At 37.3% G+C, this 25,016-nt stretch overlaps 1 protein-coding gene across 5 annotated transcripts; it reads left to right on the top strand.

Annotated features, from left to right (window-relative positions):
- The first annotated feature begins 526 nt into the window (after positions 1-526).
- On the top strand, positions 527-21,030 carry LOC132032537 (ENHANCER OF AG-4 protein 2). Of its 5 annotated transcripts, XM_059422199.1 has the most exons (14): positions 527-937; positions 1,813-1,889; positions 2,982-4,832; positions 4,918-5,422; positions 7,697-7,805; positions 8,757-8,869; positions 8,949-9,136; positions 10,777-11,464; positions 11,535-11,606; positions 11,736-12,030; positions 13,142-13,234; positions 13,337-13,421; positions 13,592-13,747; positions 19,655-21,030. In XM_059422199.1, the coding sequence occupies exons 1-12, from the start codon at positions 827-829 to the stop codon at positions 13,390-13,392; spliced, it is 4,158 nt and encodes a 1,385-aa protein (XP_059278182.1). In that variant the 5' UTR covers positions 527-826; the 3' UTR covers positions 13,393-13,421; positions 13,592-13,747; positions 19,655-21,030. The 5 variants fall into 5 exon arrangements, with proteins under 5 accessions (XP_059278182.1, XP_059278178.1, XP_059278172.1 ...); XM_059422175.1 differs by having other exon boundaries at positions 528-937; positions 11,535-12,030; XM_059422181.1 differs by having other exon boundaries at positions 528-937; positions 11,535-12,030; positions 13,337-13,499.
- Positions 21,031-25,016: the final 3,986 nt, after the last annotated feature.

The following is a 25,016-nucleotide window of genomic DNA, read 5'->3' as shown; positions in this document are numbered from 1 at the left end:
CAATAACTAGAAGTCGTGTTACACCTAAGGCCAACTTCAATTCATCAAACCCAGGTTTATCTCGTGTAGTCCTTGTGGACTCGTACAAGAATGTAACTTTGTTGAGTCGCATAAGAGAGATTAGAGTAGACATGAAACTTTTCGATATGAGAGGAATTTGTAGCTCCCCTAGACGTTTAGACTTTCGTTCCAACCGGATCGATCACGCACGATTCTCGCCAACTTCAATTCATCGTTTCAACAACCGTACAAGAATGGAGAGCACCTCAATATACCATCAAGTGCGGTAACGGAAACTCCTATTACACCTGATACCAAGTTCAATTCACCAAACCAAGATTCATCTTGCACAGTCATTGTGGGCTCTCCGTGAAATTAATTGATAGTAAAATACTGGGTTAAACTTGGTTTGATGAATGAAGACGCATGTATGACCCAAGGTAATCACGTGTCAGCCGTTGCTGCAGGAATTGCCCATTATACCCTATCTTCCGTCACCTAATTTCTTTTTCCTCGTCCCATAGTGTACAAAACAGCCATTACTGTGGTTCGTTTCTCTCTCTCATCCTCCGCCACATAGAAACCCACTTTCTCTCTCTAAAGGCAGAATTCGAATGTAGAGAGCAGCATCAACTCTGTGGTAGATTCCGATGCCCCGCTCTCCGCCGACAGCCCTATCACCGCCGGCGAAGGTTTCATCTGAGTTCTAGGGTTTTTCATTCGTTACAGCAATTGGGGAATTCTGAAGCGTGGTTGCAGGAACTCGTTATAGCTAGGGTTGTTTTATTTCTAGGATCGGCTTGGAGTATCTATATCTAGGGTTTTGATGGCTCCAGGGCGTAAGCGTGGATTTAAAGGAGTGAAGACGATGACCGACTTAAGTCTAGGTGATCTTGTCCTTGCTAAGGTCAAAGGCTTCCCTCCTTGGCCCGCTAAGGTAAAATTAAATTCCAATGCTCCTTAAATGATGTTGCTTTTGTCTCAATGTTTTTGTTTGTCAATTTTTTTTTTGTCTCAATAATGTTGTTAAATGGTTCCTCAACTCTGTGGAGTGAATTTAGTGGTGTACAAGTATCAAATTTCATTAATTGATATGTAGAGGATTGAATGATTGATTTGTTGCGATATATATAATTTAGCTTTCGCGATTTTATCATGACTTTTGTTGGAGAAATTAGGTCTGGTTGACTTATGAATGAGATTTCATTCTATCTTTGTTGTACAGAAGACGGTAAAACTGGATAGGATTACATATTATGGAGTTATAATGGTTTCTCTAAGTAACGGAACGATTTGAAAGGATGAGGACAAATCAGCAGTGTATGTCTATCTTAAATTTTGCTAAATTTATTGGCCTCTTATCACGGGTACCCGCGAATGCTTGTCGTTTTCCCCTTTGTTCCTAATTGGTGTCATTTGATAAGATTCTCCTTTTGTTCTTGAGATTTTGTTTCTACTGTGAATTTTGTTAGAAAGGCTCTTTGTGTGTCTATCCTTTTTTTGTGTTTTTTTTGTTTCCCAAGATACGTTGACTGTTAAAGTAAGTCGCGTTCGTTCATTAGTTCCAGACACTTCTAAAATGCAATATTTGTTTGTTTATTGTTTACATGTTGATATTTTGTTTAACAATCTCCTCATTGATATCTGATCCTCTGTAAGATCTCTGGGTTGTCCTTTTTGGTAGTACAGGACATTCGGGAGATTGTTTTGTCAGTTCTGGTGCTTTTTTGTCTCGGTGCTCGTCGCTTTGTCGTCTTGTCATTTTGTCGCTTTGTATTATGGTTTTATTTATGTTATCTTCAATTTTTCCAGATTAGCAAACCAGAAGATTGGGATCGAGCTCCTGATCCTAAAAAGTATTTTGTCCAGTTCTATGGTACAGAGGAAATGTAAGTGCTTCCTGCATCTGTTTTCCCATGCTTGTTCAACAACAACGACAACATACCCAGTGTAATCCCACTGGGTATGTCGTAGGATTTTATTTTAGCTTTCACACTATAAGATCCTTTGTGATTAACTTCATTGAAAGAGGGAAAAAAAGGGCAAGCTTTGTAAACATCTTCTGGTATATGGTAGTTCCTGTCAAGGCCAGTTATTGGGGAGATAGGGAAAAAGACAGTCTGCAACATTTACTTTAACTTTGAAGATCATTTATTTTTCCGTAAAACAAAAAGAATGATGCTTTATAAAGTTATGTTGTCTAGTTCAAAATTGAAAACTGGGACATCTTTCATGCCACTGCAGCTCAAGTTACTTCCGCTACCATTCTTTTAACTTGAGCTTCAAATAACACGCTCATTGAGTTATGAAATATGGGGCGTGGTTGAATGCTTATTCGACATGTGCATACATTGTTAGAGAGGTTTTGTGTTGGTGGTTCCCTTGGAAAATGTCGTAGCTTCATACCTCCTAGCAGAAGTAGTAAAGGTTATTTTTGACTTAGGGTTGCTTAGTCATTACTTGTGGATGTGTTTTACAAAAAATCATATCTTCTTTTAGGTACTGACATGAGTATTAATGTGTTGTTCTCTTGGATGAGTCATTGTGCTCTTTTGGTTCTTTTTTCTCTTTCAGTAATCTAATTACACGATTTTTTTCATAGTTGGTAGTCGATCTGGCTGGTGCTGATTTAATTTTGATTATTCTGGGTGCTTTATGATCTTTCCACTTATTACATTTATTTTTAGTAACGTATTCAAGTAGCCTAAAGCAAGGTAAAATGTGGTATTGTTGTAATAATTAAGTCTAGTTGTATCCTTTTTTGGACAGGCAATATCCCTGATTAGTAGGTTTGGATATCATGATTTTGAGTTCTTATGCTTATTTAAGGAATTGTTATGTTAATTTGGCAACAATTATGAAGTTGACTACAATTTGAATATCCTTATCTTAGGAAACCATATTCTGCCTGGTCATTCCTTTTCTAAATTTTGCTCATTATTGAAGCATGATTTCTTTCCTTTCTTTTACCCTGTCAACAGAGCATTTGTCGCCCCAGCAGATATTACGGCATTTACCGTTGATATTAAAAATAAAGTGTCAGCTCGATGTCGGGGTAAAACAGTAAAATATTTTGCCCAGGCAGTGAAGGAAATCTCTGAAGAATTCGAAGAGTTACAGCAGAAAGATTCAAGTGTTTCAGGAGATGAGACCTATAAAACAGCTCCAGGCTGTGGAATAGCTTCTGTTGAAAGCGTGGATGTTGCTGATGAGTTGGACCAGATGGATGGGGATAAAAAGTCTGAGCAAGAAACAGATATCAAAAGCCTGGTAGAGGGATCTGGGTTAGAGCGCTGCTCAACGATAAAAAATGATCCAGCTGATTTCGTTTCACATGCTTCAGAGGGTAATTTGCCTCCATCAGTTTCATCTATAAAGAAGGTTTCAATTCCCAGTAGGACTTCTAATTCAGGGAAGGAGTTGGCTTCATTGCCTAATCTAGAAAGCACTCATGATCACCTAAAAGAGGACAGCAGAGATCCTGAGGAGCATGATAAGCAATTGATCCACAAGGAGAACTTGAGAACTGCTGAGAGGAGTCGTTTTCCTGATCCAGATCTTCCTCCTTCTACATCATCTGATGATGTGAAGCATCTTGATGGTGGTCGGAAGCAACTGGCAAATGGACACAAAGCAATGCTGGCTAAGAGAAAGCCTGGGGGTGGACATGAAGTGCAAAGAATTAGTGATACTACCAGTGATCTGAGTGTTAAAAAAGCAAGTACAAAAAAGTTAGTGCCAGAGGTTAAGTCAGGTACTAATGGTAGGAAAAAGGCAAAACAACAGGATGATAGAAAACCTGAAACGGCGGATGCTGCTGTCGACCATATTGAGGAGAAGAAATTTCAGTTGTCTAGCAAGAAATTGAAAGTTGAACCTGGACAGATGTTGCGACGCAATGAAATAGCAGATCCTTCTAAGAAGATAAAATGTGCTGATGGGGCCATTGATGCCACCAAGGTGAGCAGAAGTTATGATGAGGCTAAAGTGGTGAAATCAGAGGTTAAAAAATCAACACCACTGGGAAGAGCCGAGGATCGCACTTCGCTGAAATTGCATGAACTCGCTATTGGTTCAAATGATTGTGGTGAAGAAGATATTCTCCCACCATCAAAGCGCCATCGACGGGCAATGGAGGTTATGTCTAGCTGTTCTACTGTTCCTCAACCGCCTACGAAGCGGAGAGCTGTCCGTTTGTGTGAGGATGATGCAAATGAGGAGCCCAAAACTCCAATTCACGGAGGATCTATTAAGAGGAATGCCATTTCTCGTGCCCCTAATTCGGTAAAGAAGCCTGACCTATCTATTGGAACAGCTAGTAATGACCAACTGAGTGTGAAAGGTTCAGGCACGATTGAGGATAGCACCATCAAGGAACATGCACCATCTGTCAGACTACACAAAGAACTCTCTCTGCGTACTTCTCAGAAAAATGTGGAGAAAAAGCGTATACCTACTGATACAAGTGTTTTGTGTAGTCCTGGGAAATTGGGAGCTCCGAAAACAGCTTCTAGGGAAGGTAAAACTGATACTGTGTCGCCCAAAAAGTCCCCTGGGTTCACTGCCAGACCAGTCTCAGAGCCGCAAAAAGGTGTTAAACTACATGGCAAACCACAGGGTGATCATCGAAAATTGGTAGCTGAATCTAATACAGCCAATATTACTGGTGCTGATAACTTAATTCCTTCTCATGATCAACCTATTAATGAAAGAATTAAGATGGCTTCTACCAGTGAATGGGAAAAAACAACCCCAAGGTCTAGTTCCTCGATGACTGAACCTGCTCTTGTGCCTGGTAATCCTGTTGAAAGCGTATCCACGCAAGCGGAAAGGTACATTTGATATCTGATTTTTCTTTGATACCTCTTATTGAGAGTTCATTCTGATGTGATGTTCCACTTTTGTTGGCAAAAGCAGGCTGGAAGCTGTGAGAGATGAGAAGCTTAATTCTTTGATAGAATCCAAAGTTCTGGACCCGGAAATGTCCATGAAACATCTTATAGCAGCTGCTCAGGCTAAAAGACGGCAAGCTCACTTACAGAGCATTCATGGTAATACCCTTGCTGCTGTGGCCCCATACACTGAACCACAGGGAGGGAGCCCCTATCAAACTCTTGGTTCTCAACCATTAAGCTCTGGCATGCTGCATCCCGAAGTACAAGTTTTATTTTCTCGCGCATCTCCTTCATCTGAGATTCGGCAATTTGCATCGACAAATCCACCTGAGCCTGAAGAAAATGAGGAGAAGAGAGTAAGTTTAGGCCTGGGGGCCGCTGGGGGCTCACTCAGCGGTGGTACTGAGGCAGCTGTTGCTCGTGATGCTTTTGAAGGAATGATAGAAACATTATCACGGACCAAAGAGAGTATCGGACGTGCAACTCGTCTAGCGATTGATTGTGCAAAGTATGGCATCGCTAATGAGGTAAGCACCATTTTTCTTCCTTTTGCACCTGATATAATAACAAGTTTTTTCTGCAGTTTTTATGGTTTTCGTGTTTATTTGTTTTCGGCGTTGATATCCACTAGGCAAATATTATCTCAGTTTGTCCTTGGTATAATGAAAAATAGGGTGACAAACTTGTAGATTCTTCAAGTTTGCGACAGCTGTTATCATGACAAAAAGTTTCATACAAGTAGTTTCTAATTGTCATTACGGACTAATCATGACAAGTTCTGCAAATATTGCCTTTTGGGCTCACTGAAATTCTCGTTGCATGAGAAAGTATTGACCGGGTGTTCTTCATAATAAAAGAATCGGGAGTGTTTATGGGGTTGCGATATATAATATGTAAGTTTATTCATGATATGTTTGTGTTGTCCAACATTTTCCATCTGCACGCCTTTTGTTACCCCTTTTGATTCTTTATATTTGATGGGGTTAACGGGTGCACAGGTGGTGTGTAAAGGCATAGTTGGTGTGAATTGTTTGTGCTTTTGCTTCTGCCCGATTGTTCAGAAGTTCTGTTTTGGCATTTTTCATTTAATTAATGGATGTGTCTGCTAATATCAGGCAATGTGTATGGTCTTGACTTATCAATGGAGAACATGAGAGTTGTCTCTTTGTGTGAATCTCTGCTTGATAAAATTCTCTTTTGCTGGCTTTCCTGCTCTTGAATTGATATTTTTTTTGTGATGCAACACCAATAAGGGAACCAGGGAGAAATTGCAGGGAAAGAAAAGGAGAAGGGAGATAAATGGAGAACAATGATGCACCCAAGGGTGTGGCCTAGTGGTTAATGAAGTGGGAGGAGAACCATGAGGTCTCAGATTCAAATCCCAGCGGAGACAAAGACACTAGATTATTTCTTCCCATCTGTCTAAGCTTTGGTGGACGGAATTGCCTGGTACCTGTTGCTGGACAGAGGTATAAGGTATTCCGGTGGAAAGTAGTCGAGGTGTGGGCAAGCTGGCCCGACTGCCACGGTTATTAAAAAAAAGGAGAACAATGAGGGAGGGGGGGGGGGGGGGAATTTTGTAGGAGAAGGGAGGCAAAGATGATTTTTTTTGAAATTTTCATTTCTGGTTTAAAGAGAGTGATATAGATGATGCAGAATCTATTTTGCAATTTTCGGAAGCCTTGTAACAAGGATAAGAAATTGTAAGAACAGATCAATTCATCAAAGAAAGAGACAGAGAATTAGATGCGGGAGAGAGAAAGAGGAGTAATCTGGTTGTATTAGGGTTGGTGAGTGTGTATGACATTTTAATGGAAGTTTTAGGAGTAAAAATCTGAAATTCCTTAGCACTTAATCTAATGGAATGAGGTGTCAGTTGGTAATTGAGGTAAAAGTGTTTGTGCGAGGGTTAAGTGATCAAAATAGTTGAGGGGCTTAGTGATGATTCTGATGACCTTATGAAAGTTTAAGAGCTTTTAGTCATTTTCTTATTGTCATTGATTCATGCGGGATACATTTCTTCTGTTAATCTCCTTGGGCATCTGGGCATGTTTTTGTTGTATGAGTTTATCATTCTTGTAAACTGGGAACAATTTTTCAAAATGGCTTTTAGAGCTTGGCTTCTTCCGTGAAAAACTTCTTTCTAACCAAAGCTTTAAGAGTTGGATAGTGTCATGAACCAGGAGAAATGATGGTGTCTTGATTTTCTTTCAAACCCAATAAACTATGGCTTGATTAAGACTTAACAGCAAAAATAACTGAGTTAGAGGCTGGCTTCATAGGTAATACAATCTGTTTTTACTCGAAAAACTTAGTTTTATTTATGATAGCAATTTTTGTAATATTGATCTGATCTAAAAGAGGAAGGACGGAAGGGAGTTAGCAGGAGAAAACGATAAGTGAAGCTGCTCTCTTGCTCGGAGACTTTTCTAGAGTCTTAACTTGCTAAACATCTCATATTTTAGGCCTTCCTGGAAACCTAACAAGATATAGCAGCAAAGCCATTCTTATCTTCTATATTTTCAAGTCAGTTTAGTCTAGACAAATCCTTCACCCGAAGTTCTTTCTTAAATAGGTTGAACCACTTACTTGAGCTTTGAACTTGCGTATTAAGTTTTTTTGTATTTGCGTAGTAAGTGAAATGTGGGTGCTGTTGAATGTGAGTACGTAAAAACTAAGAATTTAACTTGTCTAACTTATAATCATCATACATAACTCTCTGCATACAGCAACTTTTGTGATGGGTACATTTATTGTCACCTCCTGTCTTCTTCTTGAGCATTCATCCCTCTTTAATGCAGGTCGTGGAACTTCTTATCCTGAAGTTGGAAAATGAACCTAGTCTTCATAGCAGAGTGGACCTGTTTTTTTTGGTGGATTCTATAACTCAGTGCTCTCATAGTCATAAAGGTAAAGATTCTTGTGAAAAGCACACTGCATTTATGATTCTTTATTTTGTTCTCATCTTCTCTCACTTTCTCGCTGATTTCTTCTCCTCCCACCTCCCTTCTTTAAGTGACATCTCTGAGTCCATTTCTACGCATAGTTTAGTGGGAGTACACAGGCTGACAAGGTCTTCCCTGATCTTTGTTTCTTCAAATCTTTTTCTTGCTTTTGGGTATTCGCTATGGTATGAGATACCAATACTTTACAATTAACTTCTCCACTAATTCAATTTGTGTGACCAGGATGTAATTTAGTAGCTACATTGCATTGTGGAATTGCGCATTGCTTACAATATCACTCCTGCACTGCATCGTACCTGTTTTTACCAGTGTGTCTGACTTATATACACTGACAGCTACACTATCAGCTACCCTTAATAAAAATGAGATTTATAATCTTGTAGACAAGGCAGGTTACCTGCTAGAATAGAAGTCCTATGTTATTTACAGTTCGGTTAGCTATTCTTTCGGAACTCAGAAGATATAAAACAAGGATCTAAGTCATCTGCTTGAAGTATGGAGGCTATGGAGGTCTGGTTTGTACGTAGAAGTCAATATTATAATATATGGTTGTTTGGCGAAATGGATCTAAGTGCATAGCAATGGAGAGATTTTCTGATCTTAAGATCGATCTCTTAACTGAGTCATTTCACACGTTGCGCTGAGAACAAGGGACCGATCCCGTACCGTGCTACTGCCTTAGTTTCTCCTTGTGTTTTTTCATCCGAAGCATTTGATCGGTGAATGCTTTCTGTGTTAAAATTAAATCAGCTAACTACCCCAAGTAGATCGAGTTTAGAAATGGTATTTTTGTAATTTCTCAATCCATTTACTTGCTAAAATATGGTAAAATTATGATACGTGTACTTGAATTAGATGTGATTCTCTTTGCCTTGCTACATGTATTTTTGTTTAGGCATAGCAGGAGCATCATATATTCCGGCTGTTCAAGCAGCATTACCTCGTCTTTTGGGAGCTGCTGCTCCTCCAGGAGCGGGTGCCCGGGAAAACCGTCGTCAATGTCTCAAGGTGATTGTGCTAACACTTGAACCAGTGGTCATTTAAAGAAAGTTAGTTCTGCATGATGTCGATCTTATCTCCTTTGTAGGTTTTGCGATTATGGCTTGAGAGGAAAATATATCCTGATTCTCTTCTTCGCCGTCATATGGATGATATTGGTACAGCGAATGATGATTCATCTGGTGGTTTATCCTTTAGACGGCCATCTCGAGCTGAGCGTGCTATTGATGATCCTATTAGAGAGATGGAAGGCATGCTTGTTGATGAGTATGGCAGGTCGGCAACATACTTTCATCCTTGTTCTTGTGAAGTATTTTTGGCTATAAATCTTATTAAAAAATCGCTGTGAACTTCCATTTGGTTATCATGGGCGTCTGGGTAATAGTGCCCCATTGTCTTATAGGTTGTCTTGAAAAAAACAAAGCATTGTAACTTCCTATGTTGTTATGAGCGTCCTTGTGATTCATGATCTAAATTCAGTATAATTCTTTATCTTGATGCTTGTGTGGACTTTAATGATGGTATCGGATGTGAATCTACAACTTATGAATTTCAGATAGGAGATGAAGACAATTTTCCTACCTCTTTGAGGTGGTCTGTCCCATGTGTAGGACCGATACTTGTAACTCTCCTCCTTGAAATGGTAGAAACTGGCTCTGAAGTTGAAAACCAGTCTTATTATAAGTCGAGTCACAAAGAGATGTGAGCTAGGTGTAATTAATTCTCAAGATTACAGACGCCACTTTGAACAAGCATGTGCGTTGGAAGTGAGGTGCAGAGCGCATTCTAAGACTTTTGCTTTTTGTTTCTTGCTTTAATGCCCAGGAAATTTATCGGCCTTTTGCTTTCCAGAAACTGTCTTAAAGCGGTTAACCCACCCTTTTTTCCTTGTTTTCCCCATTTTTAATTATGTACTCCTCCGGCTAACTCATGTGAATCATATTTAAACCTTTGAGAACGGGTTTATTCGAGTGGCTCTCCTTGAGAGCACATTTTGGTTTCCCATCCGGTGTTAAAAGAATTTTACTATTTGCTCCATGATGCTTCTCTAATTTGTCGAGCCTTCAATTTCATTTTTGATTCATGAAATAGGTATCTGATTCTTGTTTCAGATCCCAATTTGAATGTTAGGAGAATGTTTTAGACGGGAATCAGTGTGCATGATTTTTTCCTCTGTTACTGAAAGTGTTAAGGGGTGTTCTGAAATCTGAATCCCTGTTTTTCATTGTGGTACAAATCTCAGAGATGAAGTTTATGAAGCTTGTCCTTTCCATTTTTTTTTTTTCATAATAATTATGCTATCTGTCTCCTGTTGGTGCAAATGGTAATTTCAGTGAGTGGCACATATGGTGAAATTTTATTGCCTGGTTGCAGGGTAAGACTTTATTGTAGGGTCATAAAATATGTTTGTCAGACTCTTCAGAAATGTCCACATTTTGGGATTTCACTGGGTATGTTGTTGTTGTTGTAGACTCTTCAGAAATGTCCGGGTGCGTGTGGGGTTCTCCAAAAGTAGTGCATTTTTGGAGAATCCGACACGTGTGGCAACCATTTTGGAGAGTCCGAGCACCATATGTTATAAACCAACTGGAGAACAGTGTTTAAGATTGTAACCAACTGCGACGTGTTTAAGATTGTAACCAACTGCGACTGACATAGTTTCATTTGTTCTCTTAGAATTTGTTTCTGATATAAAAAATGTCTATGTGGATCATTTTGCCACATACTCTGCCTACCATTCCACCAAAAAGTTCTGCTTTCCACATTATAATTATCTCATAATCTGTGGCATTCTGTTTGTGTAGCATTAGTAGCAAAGTTTTGCTTTTTTGCTGTTCTATTGAAGTGATAACATTGTTGTTGCTGCTGTTTTTATTTTAATCTCTGACATATTTCATTTCTATTTGTGTTTTCAGCAATGCTACATTTCAGTTGCCTGGCTTTTTATCTTCTCACGTCTTTGATGAGGAGGAAGAAGAAGAAGATGCTCTTCGTAATTTGCAAAACGAAGCTGCTGAGGAATTAGCATTAGAACGTACACCTGCAACAGGGGATGATGCTGAAAGATATATGGTCACTCCTAGTGACAGGCGTCATTGTATCTTGGAGGATGTGGATGGCGAGCTTGAAATGGAAGATGTTTCTGGTCACCCAAAAGATGAAAGACCTTTGTTTGCAGATGATGCGAACCTGTCTGGCTCAGATAGAACACTGCAATCAGCTTTAGATAATATATCTGATTTGCCTCCTCTACCTATGGGATCCCCACCATTACCTCCTTGTTCTCCTCCACCCACCCCACCTTTGCCTTCCTCACCCTCTCTATCACCGGCTCCACCTCCACCTCCATCATCTCCATTGCCACCTCCACCACCACCCCCACTTCCTCTATCACAACCCCCAGTACCTCCATCTCAGCCACATCCTTTCCCTCCACTGCCCGCTGGACCACCTCCGCTAATGTTCCCTCAACCTTCTTTTCCACTCCAACATGAAGTGGGGACACAACACTTACGCTCTCTCGCTCCATCAGTACCATCGCCATCACCTGTAGTGGCATATCCGCAACCTCCTCTTGCAAACGAAGTTGGTAGCATACCTAATGTAAGGCTTCTTGCTGTGAGTTATTTATGTTCTCTCATTATATGACACTAAGGTTAATATTCTTTTGCAGAGTCATCGGCTACCACAGGTAGCTGGAAATATGCCTCATGGTCCTCGTGTCAATGCTCCTATGAGGAATGAGGTATTCCCATCGCAACCACCTTCTTTTACACCAGCAGGAATTAGTAATTCACGGGAACCTTCTGGATATAGTTCACGGCCTTTAGAATATGGTTATAATGATGCATATATAAACCCACCACTTCCTCAGTCCATGCAGAAATTTCAACCTGGTAATGCGCCTTTTGCCCCAAGGCCCATGCATCTTAACCCTCCACATCAAATCCCCTCCAATAGTTTTTCGTATCCAAGGGCCCCAGTGCAGCAACATCCACAGCAAGCATATCCTGCACCATGCTCATTACCAGAGCGCCCTGATGGATCAAGGCGTTTTATTGGCGATGAACAATGGAGGATGCAACCCAATGAGTTCAATGGTGAGCACCAGCGCGGTATGTGGATTGGTGCAGGAAGATCATGCCCTGGTCCAGCTATTGCTCACGAAGGTTTGACTCTTTCGTTGTGCATTTATTGATTTACATGAGAAGCAAAATGGAAGGAGTTTGGATATAAGAAATTTCTGTTAGCTCTTATAAGAAATTTCTGTTAGCTCTTAGTAAATTTCCAATATGCATGAATTTTGATAGGAATATTATTCAAATATTCAGACCTGCATATGATGGTTATACTGGCCTTTTTTAATCTGCATTGTCAAGTGATAACGTGCATGAAACTGGCACAAGCTCTAAATTTGGCACCAAATGTTGAATTGATCTGTGGAAACAGAAATCGTTCACTTGGCTTATGGCTTACCAAAATCTAGCTGTTGCTTGTCACTGGTCAGGGCATTGGTTATGCTAAGATTTGTCTGTCATTGTCAGTGGAACATGTAATTCGAATAAATTATTGCTGTTTGCTAATTGTTGAAAAATTATACTATGCACTCGTGACATTTGATTGTGCGCTCTTCATAAAAAGTCATGTTTTTGTACGACACTTATCTGGTTTCGTATACATCTTGTATGCGGGAATTCTCCTATTCATTTAGTAATAATTTAGTTCTTAATCAGAAAAAAAAAAAAGTGATAGTGTTTTTGGCGTTCCACCACTGCTAAGGTTGGTGATACAGCTCTTCCATACACTTGTTGTGATAACATCAATATATTCGGAGAAGTATTGCCGTGCTAAAATTTAACCTTCGATATTTATGGCAGAGGCTCATCTCAATACCCTTTGCGGCATGGCATTAGAGGGAAATGTGTTTAAATGATTCATATGAAGGCATGGCAGTCACTTATAGTTTTAGTAGGCCCTACCTCTTTCCTTGTTTTCTCGTTCCAATTCTGCTCCATCTCTGTGTTCGGTTTAATGTGGTTGCGTCAACTTGTGGCTGAAAAAAGTTCTGTTCTCGCTTCACTTATGTGGGCCTACTATATATACCTAAGTTCTTTACTTGGTAAAATGTTGAAGTTGTGACATTTGTTATCAAAAAAAAAAAAAAAAAAAAAAAAAAAGAAAGAAAAGAAAAGAAAACATGAAGCAATCTTAATTTTGAATCGTCAATCATGGTGTAGCCATTCTTCGATAGGCCACTTTGACGAGTGACTTCCATGGCAGGTTATTTCAGACCACCTGATAGACCACCTGTGATTAATGTTGGATTCCAGCCTTCTGGATCAAATGCTTTCCCTACTGGTCCTCCAATTTCAGGTGATATATTGGTCAAGAATTTAATTCTGTTATAGTTGAATTTCCTGCTTGATTCTTAGTCTCAGCTTTGTGGGAGAAGGAACTGACTTACTAGTGTGGTAGGTCATGGAATGCCTTGCCGACCGGATGTAACTTCCCTCAACTGGAGGCCAGCATGAGAGTCGTTGGTAGTTGGTTTTGATCTTCGGTGAGTTTTTGGTTTGTCAGGATTTTTATTTTGGGAGAGGACTTAGTTGACGTATCTGCACAACTGAGCTTTGTGCAGGTAGAGTGCCTTGGCTCTTCAGAAGGGTGTCATTTACTGTCTGAAATTCTTCTTTCTTGGTGAAATATGACCTTTATATTTGTTCTTTTCAGTAGCTAATGGTGACTCAAGTAGGATACAGGACTGGTATCTGGACAAAAGACAGTCATTAGAGCAATTGCTGTAAAGTTGGGTGACCCTTGGCAGGATTTTGTACTATTGTAATTTTCCTGACAAATGCATCTCACAGACATAATACTTAACAAAGTGTAAGCCCTGTTGACCCTTGTAATTATTCTAACAATACTGAGTTATACAGTTCAGTTCGGTTTGGATGAGAAGTGCTTGTATTAGCTGGTCATCTTCCTTCTATTTTCTTACTAACATACAAGTCTTTCTATTTTTTTTTTTTTTTTTAAACTCCTGGTTGTTCTTGTTAGATTTGGTGATGTCTCTTAGTCACCAGGTAATGCAGAGTAAATCCCTATCATATCAATGAGTTACTGATTCTATCCATGTAAACAGGGATCCTTCATAAATCGAAGAATATGTTTAGCACCGACTATTGATATAATATTTTGTTGCCATACTTGATAGATAACTGGAAATTTGGGACGATGCATAACTGATATAGGCCAACCAGACTTTTCCTTTTTCAGATTCTCAATTTTGAGCATTTCCATGTTGGCATTGCTAATCCTTGCTCACATTCTTGTAAAGGTTAACAAGTTAATCAGACTCTTTTGTTTTACGGTCGAAGGCGTATGATGCCTGTCAACTGATTTTTTTTTTAATTGGACATCCATGTGAGCTTTCGGGGTCAGGGCCCCCGAGGTACCATACAGCCAGCTCTTCGGGTGTCTCTTGATACAAACAAAGAGAAGTAGACGCTTTTTAACCTGCCCTTTCATAGCACCCCCTCATCTCTTGGTTAGGAACATCTATGTTGATAGGATTGGATACATAGTGCAGATTAGGAGTAATTATAAATCTTCATTCATCTTTTCTGATCTCTTTTTTGTTAATCCTATCAGTTTTAGAGGGTAACAAGTGAGTGATCTCTCTTTTAAGTTTTGTGGTATAAAAATATTTTATACTGATCTATATCAAGGGCTATTTTATGCCTATAAACCCATTCCTCTCCCCACACACACACACAAATAAAACAACTATGCCTCAATCCCAAACAAGTTGGGTTCAACTATATGAATCTTCAAGGTGACTATGTTTTTCCATTAAGCTCAACTCATGCATCATCATACCAATTAAAAATAGAAGTGAAAAATAAGTTAAATTCTATGTAAGTAATAGTAGCAATGATTATATTAAAAGCTTTCTATATTTTTATTGGCATATAGAAAAAAGGAACGTTAAAACAGCTGAGCTGAAATCTTAACAGGCACCGTTATTGAGATGCTGTGATGCTGGGAAATGTATTTCTTACCCCTCAGTCCCATCCTTGGCTGCCTACTTCTTACTTTAGTCGTAACCGGAACAGTTGTTCCAATTGCATAAATAGCACTTCTTTTCCCTCTTATGCTTGAAGTGAGTGCAAGCTAGAAATATTTATTAGTTCAACTTTGACGTGATATCTTTTGACCAACTTTTTGACCTTTCCGAATTCAAACTATTGTATAAACATGTATCTTCAAAAAAAAATTAAAAAATTAAACATGTATCTACAAGACTTGATATGATAATTCACTCAAACATAAGGATGATTACAAAGGCGGATCTAGGATTTCTGGAACATGGGTGCAAAAAAGGAGAAAAAAAGGTACTAAGTGGGAATTGATCCCTACTCCTTTGGGTACAGCATTCAACCAGGTGCACCATTCAGCCTTTTGTAGCTAGGGGCCAGTAGATAATATTAGATCAATTCTAGGAAATATGTACATAAAATACCTAGTTTCGCGGAGAGACCATGGGTTTACGTGCACCAGAATTTGGGCCTAGATCCGCTCCCGAGGATGAAGGGAATTCTTTTTTTTTTTTTTTTTTGGTTTTTTTGCCTTGCTTATAGAGTTAATGTTTTGGCCCTTAGTTTGCATCGACCATTGATTCCTTGGATAAATTAATGTCTGATAGGAATCCTTAGAGCTAAAAGATTTGATTGGACTTTGGAATCCGTTTATGCTGTAAATGACATTATTTTCGCAACCAATAAAAATTGCATATTTGAGTCCGTTGATGCTGTAAACGACATTATTTTCGCAACCACTAAAACTTGCATATTTGCTGTACTCAATGAGTAACAGCCTTTGTCTGCACATGTTCTTTCCACGGGTAGTGAAATGCAATATGACATCTTAGAGGCCTTTAATTTCATCCTCGGCTAACATAACTGATTAGAGACTGCTTTCCTATTTGTTCAGTAATGCAATTTTATAATTCAGATTTGATTTAGAAAATATAGCCTAATAAATATACCGATAAACTGTTCAAAAAATAATATACCGATGTTTTGGGACAAAAGTGGGAACATGTGTAATTAATTTTTGTAACATGTCAGATTATGGTGATGATAAGTCATTGTAATCTGATTCTTACCATCACCATAATCTGATTCTCAGTAGCTGCATCTACCACCATACATTGAATCTTCTGAATGGTTAGTAATCTGATTCTCAGAAGCTGCAGCTACCACCGTACTGAGTATTAGAATTAAACCTTCTGAATGGTTGGTGTATTATCTGATAATTCTCTGTAATCTGAAAGCTGCTGTTACCACCACGGTAAGTATTAAAATAAATTATTCAGAGGTTTAGTTCCTTTTTTTTTTCCGAAAAGGTAACACTTACCCAAAAATAAGACCTGCCACCAACAGTTACGGGTATTCAGAAGATCTTCAATCCTATAACAAAAACTTATATAGAACCTAAGACATCCATCAATGATTCTAGATCTTCCATAGACTCCTGTTTTCACCAAAGTAGAATAAAGCAAGACAGTTCATTTTCATCTTCTGTAAAGAATCACACTTATTTTCAAAACGTCTAAGGTTCCTTTCACTCCACGCAGAACCCCAGATGCAAGGTGGTATAATTCTCCATCTCTCTTTGTGGCCAGAAAGGTTCCAATAAGTATTCCACATCTCCAGGACTTGTACAATTTTCTCAGGCATTATCCATGATACTCAAATTCCACCCCTGATTAGACAATACCTCTGCCACTGCCACAGAGGCATTTTGTTGCTGGTCGAGGAAGTATATATCTTGGAATAAGAGTTTCAAATTACCTTGTTCTAACCAATTGTCTTCCCAGAAAGATATCTTCATGCCATTTCCTGCCTTTAATCTGCAATTTCCTTTGAGCTTTGGCCATTGATTCCTGATAGCTCTACATAAACTTGTTCTATAAGTACTAGTTACAGCTTTAGTTGTCCAGTTGTTTTCCTTTTCATATTTCAAACTTATCACCTCTTTGCAGTTTCCACAAGGATTGTTCATTGGAAGCAAATCTCCAAAGCCATTTCATCAAAAGGCTTTGATTATGAGCTTTCAAATACCTGATTCCCAGCCCCCCTTCCTTTTTTGGTTCCTATTAGAGCCTCCCATTTAACCAGATGGATCTTCTTAGTGTCACTGTTACCCTCCCAAACGAAGTTACTCCTCAAGAGATCCGATCTTTCAATAACACTCAAGAGTTATTTCCTCAGGAATAGGGAATAGGGACATCATGTATGTAGGCATGGCATCCAGAACACTATTGATCAGTGTTAATCTCTTACACCCTCCAACCCCCCAAGGATAATCTTTCAAGAATCTGATCCTATCTGTTCATCGTAGATGCTTTTCACAAGCTGTGTTGTTGGCATTTTATTTCTTACATTTATTGAGACCTGCTTCTCCATTTGGCAGTGCTGTTGAAACTGATCTTATTTGGCATTCAAACTATTCATAATATTGGCTGGACTTGTTCTTAAAGCTGCTGGATGTGACATAAATTGCAAAGTACCTAACTGTTCTTAATTTTAATGCATAGTTCATGGAGCGCCAGAAATGATGGGCTCCACTTCCTTTTGTGAAGTACGAATCTGGTAGGACTGTTAATCTTTAGAGCTGGCGAACCAATGGAAATAGGTTTTGTGAACTTTGAAACTAAGAGAAATCATTTCAAGTCCAATTAAGTTCTGTTATTCACGAGTGCACTCTGGTCTTAGAAGCTGAAATCAAACTGATGCTTCAAGGCTGTTTTTCTAGTGCTTTCCCTCTCTTTTTGTGGTGTTGTGTTTTTTGCTTAGCATTCCCAATGTTAATATGTTGTAGCAGTTTAAGTAGAGTAGGGTGAGTAGAAACGACATCAAGAAAAGGTGGCCTCAGAATAGGGATTAAAAGACAGTTCGAGTGACTCTAGGCAGATGCACGCAGCTATCGGGAACACATCAAAAGGTTAACATGCTGGTTCAGCGTGGATACTTTGTGGTGTATGTTTATTTTCATGGGTAAGATTTGGTATAGAAGTATGGACCATTGTTGTGGAGCAGTATAGCGCATGAATCAATTGTTGCTTCAAACAAACTGCAGGATCCTGGCTAATAAAAGACCTAATTGGGTGTTTTAGTAGGCACCATAAGCCCTTTTTTAATCTCATACTTGGCTTAAGCTTTTGTTCTCCTCTTGTTTAAAGTTACGTCTGAATGGGTCATTGAGGCATGGGACACGGTTTTTAGTAGGAAATGATAAACTTCTTCACTTGTTGCAGCAGAAAATCAGGTGCAGAGATGTGTTGTTGCATAATCGCTCAATTTGAAAAAATAATTCATCTTAGAATGTATAGAATAATGGTTGGTCTAGTCATCACAGACTGATTTGTCTCTCAGAATGTCTTTGCTGTTTTTTTCAACATCCTAACACTTGACATAGAGGAGACTCTTGAAATATTCTTCATGTGGAGTTTGAAGTTGCTATTGGCTATGCTCTAAAATGAACTTCAGCCATGTATGGCTCGTTATATGAGATAGGCCCAATGATCCACCCTCTTTTATTATTGCGGTGGAAATTTGTTAGTATTGCATGGTAAAGAATATACATTAGTACTAATGTCATGATATAGGGTGTTTCGAATTATCTTTGTAAGATTTTGGCTTGTGATGCGTAACATAAAAAAGGCTATCTCAGTGTGTTTGTCCTCATCGTGTTGTATATTGGATGATATCTGATTATGTTACAAAATAATTATTACGGTGTTTTGTGGGGTTTCATGCTTTCAGCTTGACAACGTAAGTTCTATATAATATTAGATTGCAGCTTATATGGAAATTGTCCTATGCCTACAGATATTATGTTTGATCACACTGTAGCTTGAGATTCCTGGTAGTTAGCTTCGAGCCCTGTCTAGTAATTTGATGCTTTTGTAAACAGCTATTCAATATTGGCCCATGGATGGGAGGTGTAATGTTTTCAAATTGTAGAATGCTTATTTTGGAAATAGATTCTATCTTCTCCATCTCCCCGTTCTCCTTTATTGCTTGTTGAGATAAAACTATTAAATGGCCCTTGGATGTGAACTGCTTGATAGGTTAGAGTTTCTCTTTATTACTAATCTTTCTTGGCTACAGAATTTCCTTGTAAACCTTGTTTATCACCCAAAATTCAAGGCATAACATTATAAGCCTTTTATATTGGAATAGTTGCTTGTAATTTCTTGGAGAAGAGGAAGTGTTGAACAGAAGTCAGGATGCTACTTCCACACAATTGTATTTCAGCAATTACTCAACGATGTTACTGTGCTCAGCTTAAAGAACATTATTTTTTTGCAAGTAAACTTATCCTTGTAAGTTGTAACTGCTACAGCTGTTTAACTAACAAAGTCGACTGGGCCCAAGGGTTGTGCTCTGCTATTTGCTTTGGAAATTTTTGAGAAGGCAACTGCAATTAAATAATAGACTAATTGCAGCACAAATTTAATGAAGCCCCCGTAAAGGGAATGCTATGAGAGTAGCTAGTTATTGTGATTTATCTGTTCTTTGTATAAGTGATTTCTGTATGCTTCCTTTAGGGAGTTCTAAACATTTGTTCTTCGATTAGTTTCATGACTTTATCTGATTCTTGTTCCTGATTTTCCCTTTTTTTGGGCTCTGGGGTTTGACTTGAGGATAGATCTCTTATTGTATTTATATGATGGACGTCATCTAATTTGAGAGTGATTGTGTTAGCAAATGTCAATTGTTTCAGGTATTTACGGAAGATTGCTAGAGAATGCAGCATTATAGCCCTTTATTGGTCAGCATTACAATAAGATCTAACTGATCCTGGCAGATTGTTCTGCTGCAAAATTCTGAGGTAATTGTGTAGTCAGATCCCTGAACTGTAGCAGTGCCACTGCTTCCTTTTTTGTCCATTCACCACAAAATGGCGGTCATTTTTGTGAAACTACATTTGCAGTTCATATGTGGTGGTAGTTTTTTTTTAAAGAAGAGTTGATAGTTTGACCAAGAATGTACAGCTTATGTAAAATTTTCATGTATATGTCATTGGATGGAGTTACAATTTTGGGAAAAATGGTAATTCTGTAAATAATTCGAAATATTAGATGAGCAAGTAGGATATCTAGAATATTTATCTTTTCCACCCTCAAATCCTTGCACTATGCTGTTTGATTGACCAATCGACATCATGCAATCTGCTTTAGTAAGGTTTTTTTATTTTCTTGGGATTTTTCAGCAATGATTTTGTGTTGCGGATGTTAATCTAACACACATCTGAGCTTCATTAGTTGCAACTGTTCATGTACGTTGACTGGTGTACATGTCCAAACCATCATGTTGTATTTGGAAGTTTGAGTATTCTTCATTATTATAATCATCACTTTAGGATGTTATTCATGGAGACTCTGGTAACTTTCGGGTTATGTTTGTTAAAATATGAAGTGCTTTGACTCTCTCTCACTGCTGTTGAGTGCTGAATGTTTAATCATAAGCTGACAGTCCTATGATCTGTGCTGATCTTGAAAGAATACGAACATGGTTGTATTAGTCATAAAAAATCATGACTTCTGGATAAGATGAAGGTAATAATGCCCTGAGTGAGAGTTGAGAAAGGAGAAACGTTAAGGTTGGGTGGTGGGAAAGCAAATTCGAAAGTATTGCATCTGTGTTCACCTACTTAAAAAAAATAAATGAAAAGATGTGTCTGGGGCAAGAAAATTTGCTGTTTCAGCAGTGGTTGTTGAAGACTAGCTTCTTGAAAGCTTTACCAGAGTTGCATTTTATCTGTTGGAAATTAATTTTTCTTTTTGGTGCTGAGAAAATAAGGACAGAAAAAAGAACGAAATTGTAGCAAATCTTTTTGCTGTACGTTTCTTCATTTTTTGTGATGATACATGTGAAGTGGAAGAATGTTGTAGCTGAGGTGGACAATCAAGACTCGATGCTTGGACCCAGACTAACAGAAAACAGTGCCCTCTAAAAGGGTCATGCATTCATCGAGACAAGGTGGTATGGACGTTTTCTACTTATGTTCAAGTTGAAGCAAATAAATATCGGTATTTTATCTTACAGTGATTATGATTGGAATCTGTTGCCATGATATATCCAAATATTTTGGTGAAAGCATTTTTAGTTTAGTACTTGCTAATTTATGTTCATAGTTGTCCTATTCTGCATGTATACTCAAAAAGAAAAACAAGGACAACCAATATGTATTATCCCTAGTAACTCACAGGCGCTATATCCGAATAGTAGGCGTTTGGATAATATTAAGATATTTGGTTGAAGTTGAAAATAAGGCAAATCTCAAGGTGAAGCGAGTTGAATTTTGATTGTGTTTGGATATGAATCTTAATTGAAAAAAATATTTGGACATGAATTTCAATTGAAGAATATCACCTTTAAATTCATGTCCAATTAGAAAATTGGTGATAGCAGGCTCCAATTTTCAGTTTTAATAGACTAAACCTTTTAGTTTTAATGCATACGCATCAACTATAGATTAACTTGGAAAGTGGATACTTGATTAAGTGTAGGCTTCGCTTTAAACTTTTAAATACAAACAAACCCCTTCCCTCCCAACCAGAAGGGGACACAAGGAATATTGAAGTCCGAAATGTGAAATAGAACAAAAAAGGTAAAAAGAGTAGTGAAAGGAAAAGTTAATAGTCTTTTGTTTTAATCTTCTGTAGTTGTAAGCGAAGTGTAGATCATCCGTCCTCATCATGTTTTTATTTTTTCCAACAGGTCGTAAGAAAGTGGGAAGCAACCCTTAATTTCAAGAAACTGACATGCGAAACGTACGGGGTAGGCACCTCTTCAAATCCTTTTGTCTTATTTTTGTATTAAGCTTTCTCAAAAACCATAAGCATAATAAGCTGGTTTTCTTCCGAGAATTCACACACAACACACATATCAATTGATCCTTTGAATTTCATATTTGAAGTTGTCATTGGATTTAAAAAAAGTCGATTCAATACATTTCTTTTGTATCCATCGGTACTATATTGGATTGAATTGGATTTTGGATCAATTTATATTAAGAATTATACTCCTTTTGTTTATTTTTGCTTGTCCGTAATGGTTTGCACCCATCTTAAAATAATAATAAATGAAGTGTATATTTTATCATAATATCCATAACTATTAGCATTTCAAATAGTATTCAGGGAATTAATTAGTGTTATAAGGGTAAAATAGGAAAATTATATTATTTTTCTCTTGATATGCTAAAGTAGATAAGTAAATGTCAAAAGTTATTTTCAATATGGGAAAAGGGTCAAAAATACCCCTCTACTTTAGAAAAATGGCTAAAAATATCCCCCGCACTTATTTTGGGTCAAAAATACCCCTCTCATCCTTAAAGTTTTTAAATATACCCCTGTCTTGACGGAAATTATCCCCCAAAATAACCCGAAATCATTATTTAAACCCATTCCATCATTTAAACCCGACCCAACTAAATAATAACCCATAAGATCCCTTTATTACCCCAATTCCCTCAAACTTCAAACCTACGTATTGGGAGAATAAGGAGATTTTATGGGTTATTATTTAGTTGGTCGGGGTTTAAATGATGGAGCTGGTTTCAAAATGATTTCGGTTATTTTGGGGATAATTTCCGTCAAGTTGGGGTATATTTGAAAACTTTAAGGATGGGAGGGGTATTTTTGACCCAAAATAAGTTTGGAGGATATTTTTAGCCCTTTTTCCAAAGTAGAGGGGTATTTTTGACCCTTTTCCCTTTCAATATAGTGGACAAGTAAAGATGAAAAGAGAGAATAGGGGACAATCTAGAGAGAGAGAGAGAGAGACGTGCTCCTGCTCCCTTTATTTTCTTGTATTTGTACAATTTATGTTTTGCACTCTTCTTAAGAAAGGACTCGTTTAGTGTTGATTTTACTGAATTATCTTTATTAGTAATATTTTTCTAAAATTAAATTTGATTATAATTACTCCAATTAGGTTGTGAAATTGTAACCTAATAACAACGGTAAATTTCTCTTGATTAATTAAAGTGATAAGTAATGTTTTTAGTATATTCGACCTGAATAAGTAGTATATTCGACATGAATAAGTAAAAGGGAACGAAGGAAAGTATTATTATGGGGAACTTTCATAAATACAAGATACATAAGAGTTAATTATATAACATACAACTAATTTAGATATTACAAATTATGCAACTTAAAGCTAAAAACAAGGAGATTATTGTTATGAATAAAAAGCTAAAAATAAGGAGATACCTTATATTAGTGATAACATAGTTAAATGCATATAAAAACACAATAATTGCTTACCTAAAAGTTCCAGCACAATCTACTAACAAGCTAATTCATGAACAAGTATATTATTGTATCTGTTATATATATATATATATATATATATATACACTCTTGAACAAGTATATATATTTTTCCATCTATATATTGTTTATTGTACACTATATATGTTATTGTAGAGTAGAATTGATTGGCACGTATAGTAATATATTCATATATAAGGTATATTGTAATATCATATACTATATACAATATACAAACTTAAATATACTAATTTCTACTATTATATCCACAAATATTTTGTTATCATCTTTTCAGATACATTTGCCAATTTGAATATACCCTATCCTTTTTAGCTATATTTTCATGTACTTTTCTTATACCATATACCATATCTTTTCATGTACTTTTTTTAGTATTAATATATTCAAATAATTTCTTTTAGTCACGAAAAAATAATTGCATCAGTTATCAAGTGAAAATAAAAAATAAAAAAAGAATAAAGAGGAAACGAAAGAAAAAATATTTTTGAAATGGTAGATGAAATATGGGGTTTGAAGTTGATTTTGTTTTGTTTATTTGAAATATTACATTCTGTCTCATGCCCTTCTTATAGATTTTTTTTTTTTTTTGCAGGGTGGGGGTGGGGAAGAGAAAGTAAAAAGTGGATATGTATTAATGGTGGTAACTCTTAAAATTAAGTATTATCGATATTTTAGGAATGTAAAAAGTTATATTTTTTGTAATTAAAAAGTTAATTTTGAATAAGTTGTATTATGTAATTTTTAAAAAGTAGTTGTAATCTTTTTAATTACCATTTTAAAAAGTTGTATTTTTGTGACTTTCCCTATTATAATACATGAATGATGGTGGAAGTTGGAGCAAGAAGTTTGCTGAGTCAAATAAGATTTGATGACTTAATGGTAATGAGACGGACTATGGAATTAAGATTTTGTGTACTTTCTGTAGCGCGAAGCATCGAACTAAACTTTTGGCGTGGGTCCTTCAATTAACGGTGATTTTTGAATCTTTTATTTGTGAAAAGGTGATTCAAATTATTTTTATTGAGGGGAAGTGACTCTCTTGAGATTAGTGTTGGTGAAACTAATTTTAAGAATCCCTCATGTTTTCTTATTTACATAAAATCCTTACTCATGGTTGACCTGATTAAAGTCATAGTATGTTTTTACTCAAGAGCGGGAGGTCCCCTTGGTTATATCTCCTCTCGTGTGCTTGAATCCTAATTACATCCCGCCAAAGTAACTGCACTTTCCACCAATATATTACTATCTGACAATTTTCAGTCAAACACTTCATTTCCAAGATTAATAATCTTGTGGTTGACTTGGAAGAATGAATGAATCAAAAAGGTTGAAGCAGCTTTTGCTTAGTTTTCTTTACCTGCTATGATTTCCATCTCTTAGGCTATAAACAATGTAGCAGCTAATGGAACAGCAATCTTTCTTCCACATCCTTTTAAAGGAGTTGGACAGTAAGATTTAATGATTGTTAATAATAGGAGATTCTAAAGAAACACATTAGAGAATCAGTTGGCATCTATGAGAGGTATCATCATGGCAATAAATTGTCAAGAAAGAAGAAAGGGAAAGGTGACAAAAAAACAACCATGACGAGTCTCTTTTAATCGGAAACCTCTCTCTTACACTGATTTGTGATAAAGGAATCCGCGACTTAAGTAGCACAAAAAATAAAAAGTTGAATCAAACTAATGCAAAAAAAAAAAAAAAAAAAATTACATTAGTAGTATTCACGCACGAAATTCGTGCGTGAAAGGACCAAACTGCAAAAATACAGTTTGGGCCTTTC

Source organism: Lycium ferocissimum, chromosome 2, assembly GCF_029784015.1.
Source record: "Lycium ferocissimum isolate CSIRO_LF1 chromosome 2, AGI_CSIRO_Lferr_CH_V1, whole genome shotgun sequence".
In the NCBI taxonomy this organism is placed as follows: domain Eukaryota; kingdom Viridiplantae; phylum Streptophyta; class Magnoliopsida; order Solanales; family Solanaceae; genus Lycium; species Lycium ferocissimum.
The sequence above is the reverse complement of the archived record's forward strand: the minus strand, read 5'-3'. Positions and strand labels throughout refer to the sequence as shown.

Coding starts and splice junctions, on each gene's coding strand:
- LOC132032537 (XM_059422175.1), top strand. CDS start 827: ATGGCTCCAGGGCGTAAGCGTGGATTTAAAGGAGTGAAGACGATGACC. Junction 1,890..2,981: donor TTCTATGGTACAGAGGAAAT/GTAAGTGCTTCC, acceptor CCCTGTCAACAG/AGCATTTGTCGCCCCAGCAG. Junction 5,423..7,696: donor AGTATGGCATCGCTAATGAG/GTAAGCACCATT, acceptor TCTTTAATGCAG/GTCGTGGAACTTCTTATCCT.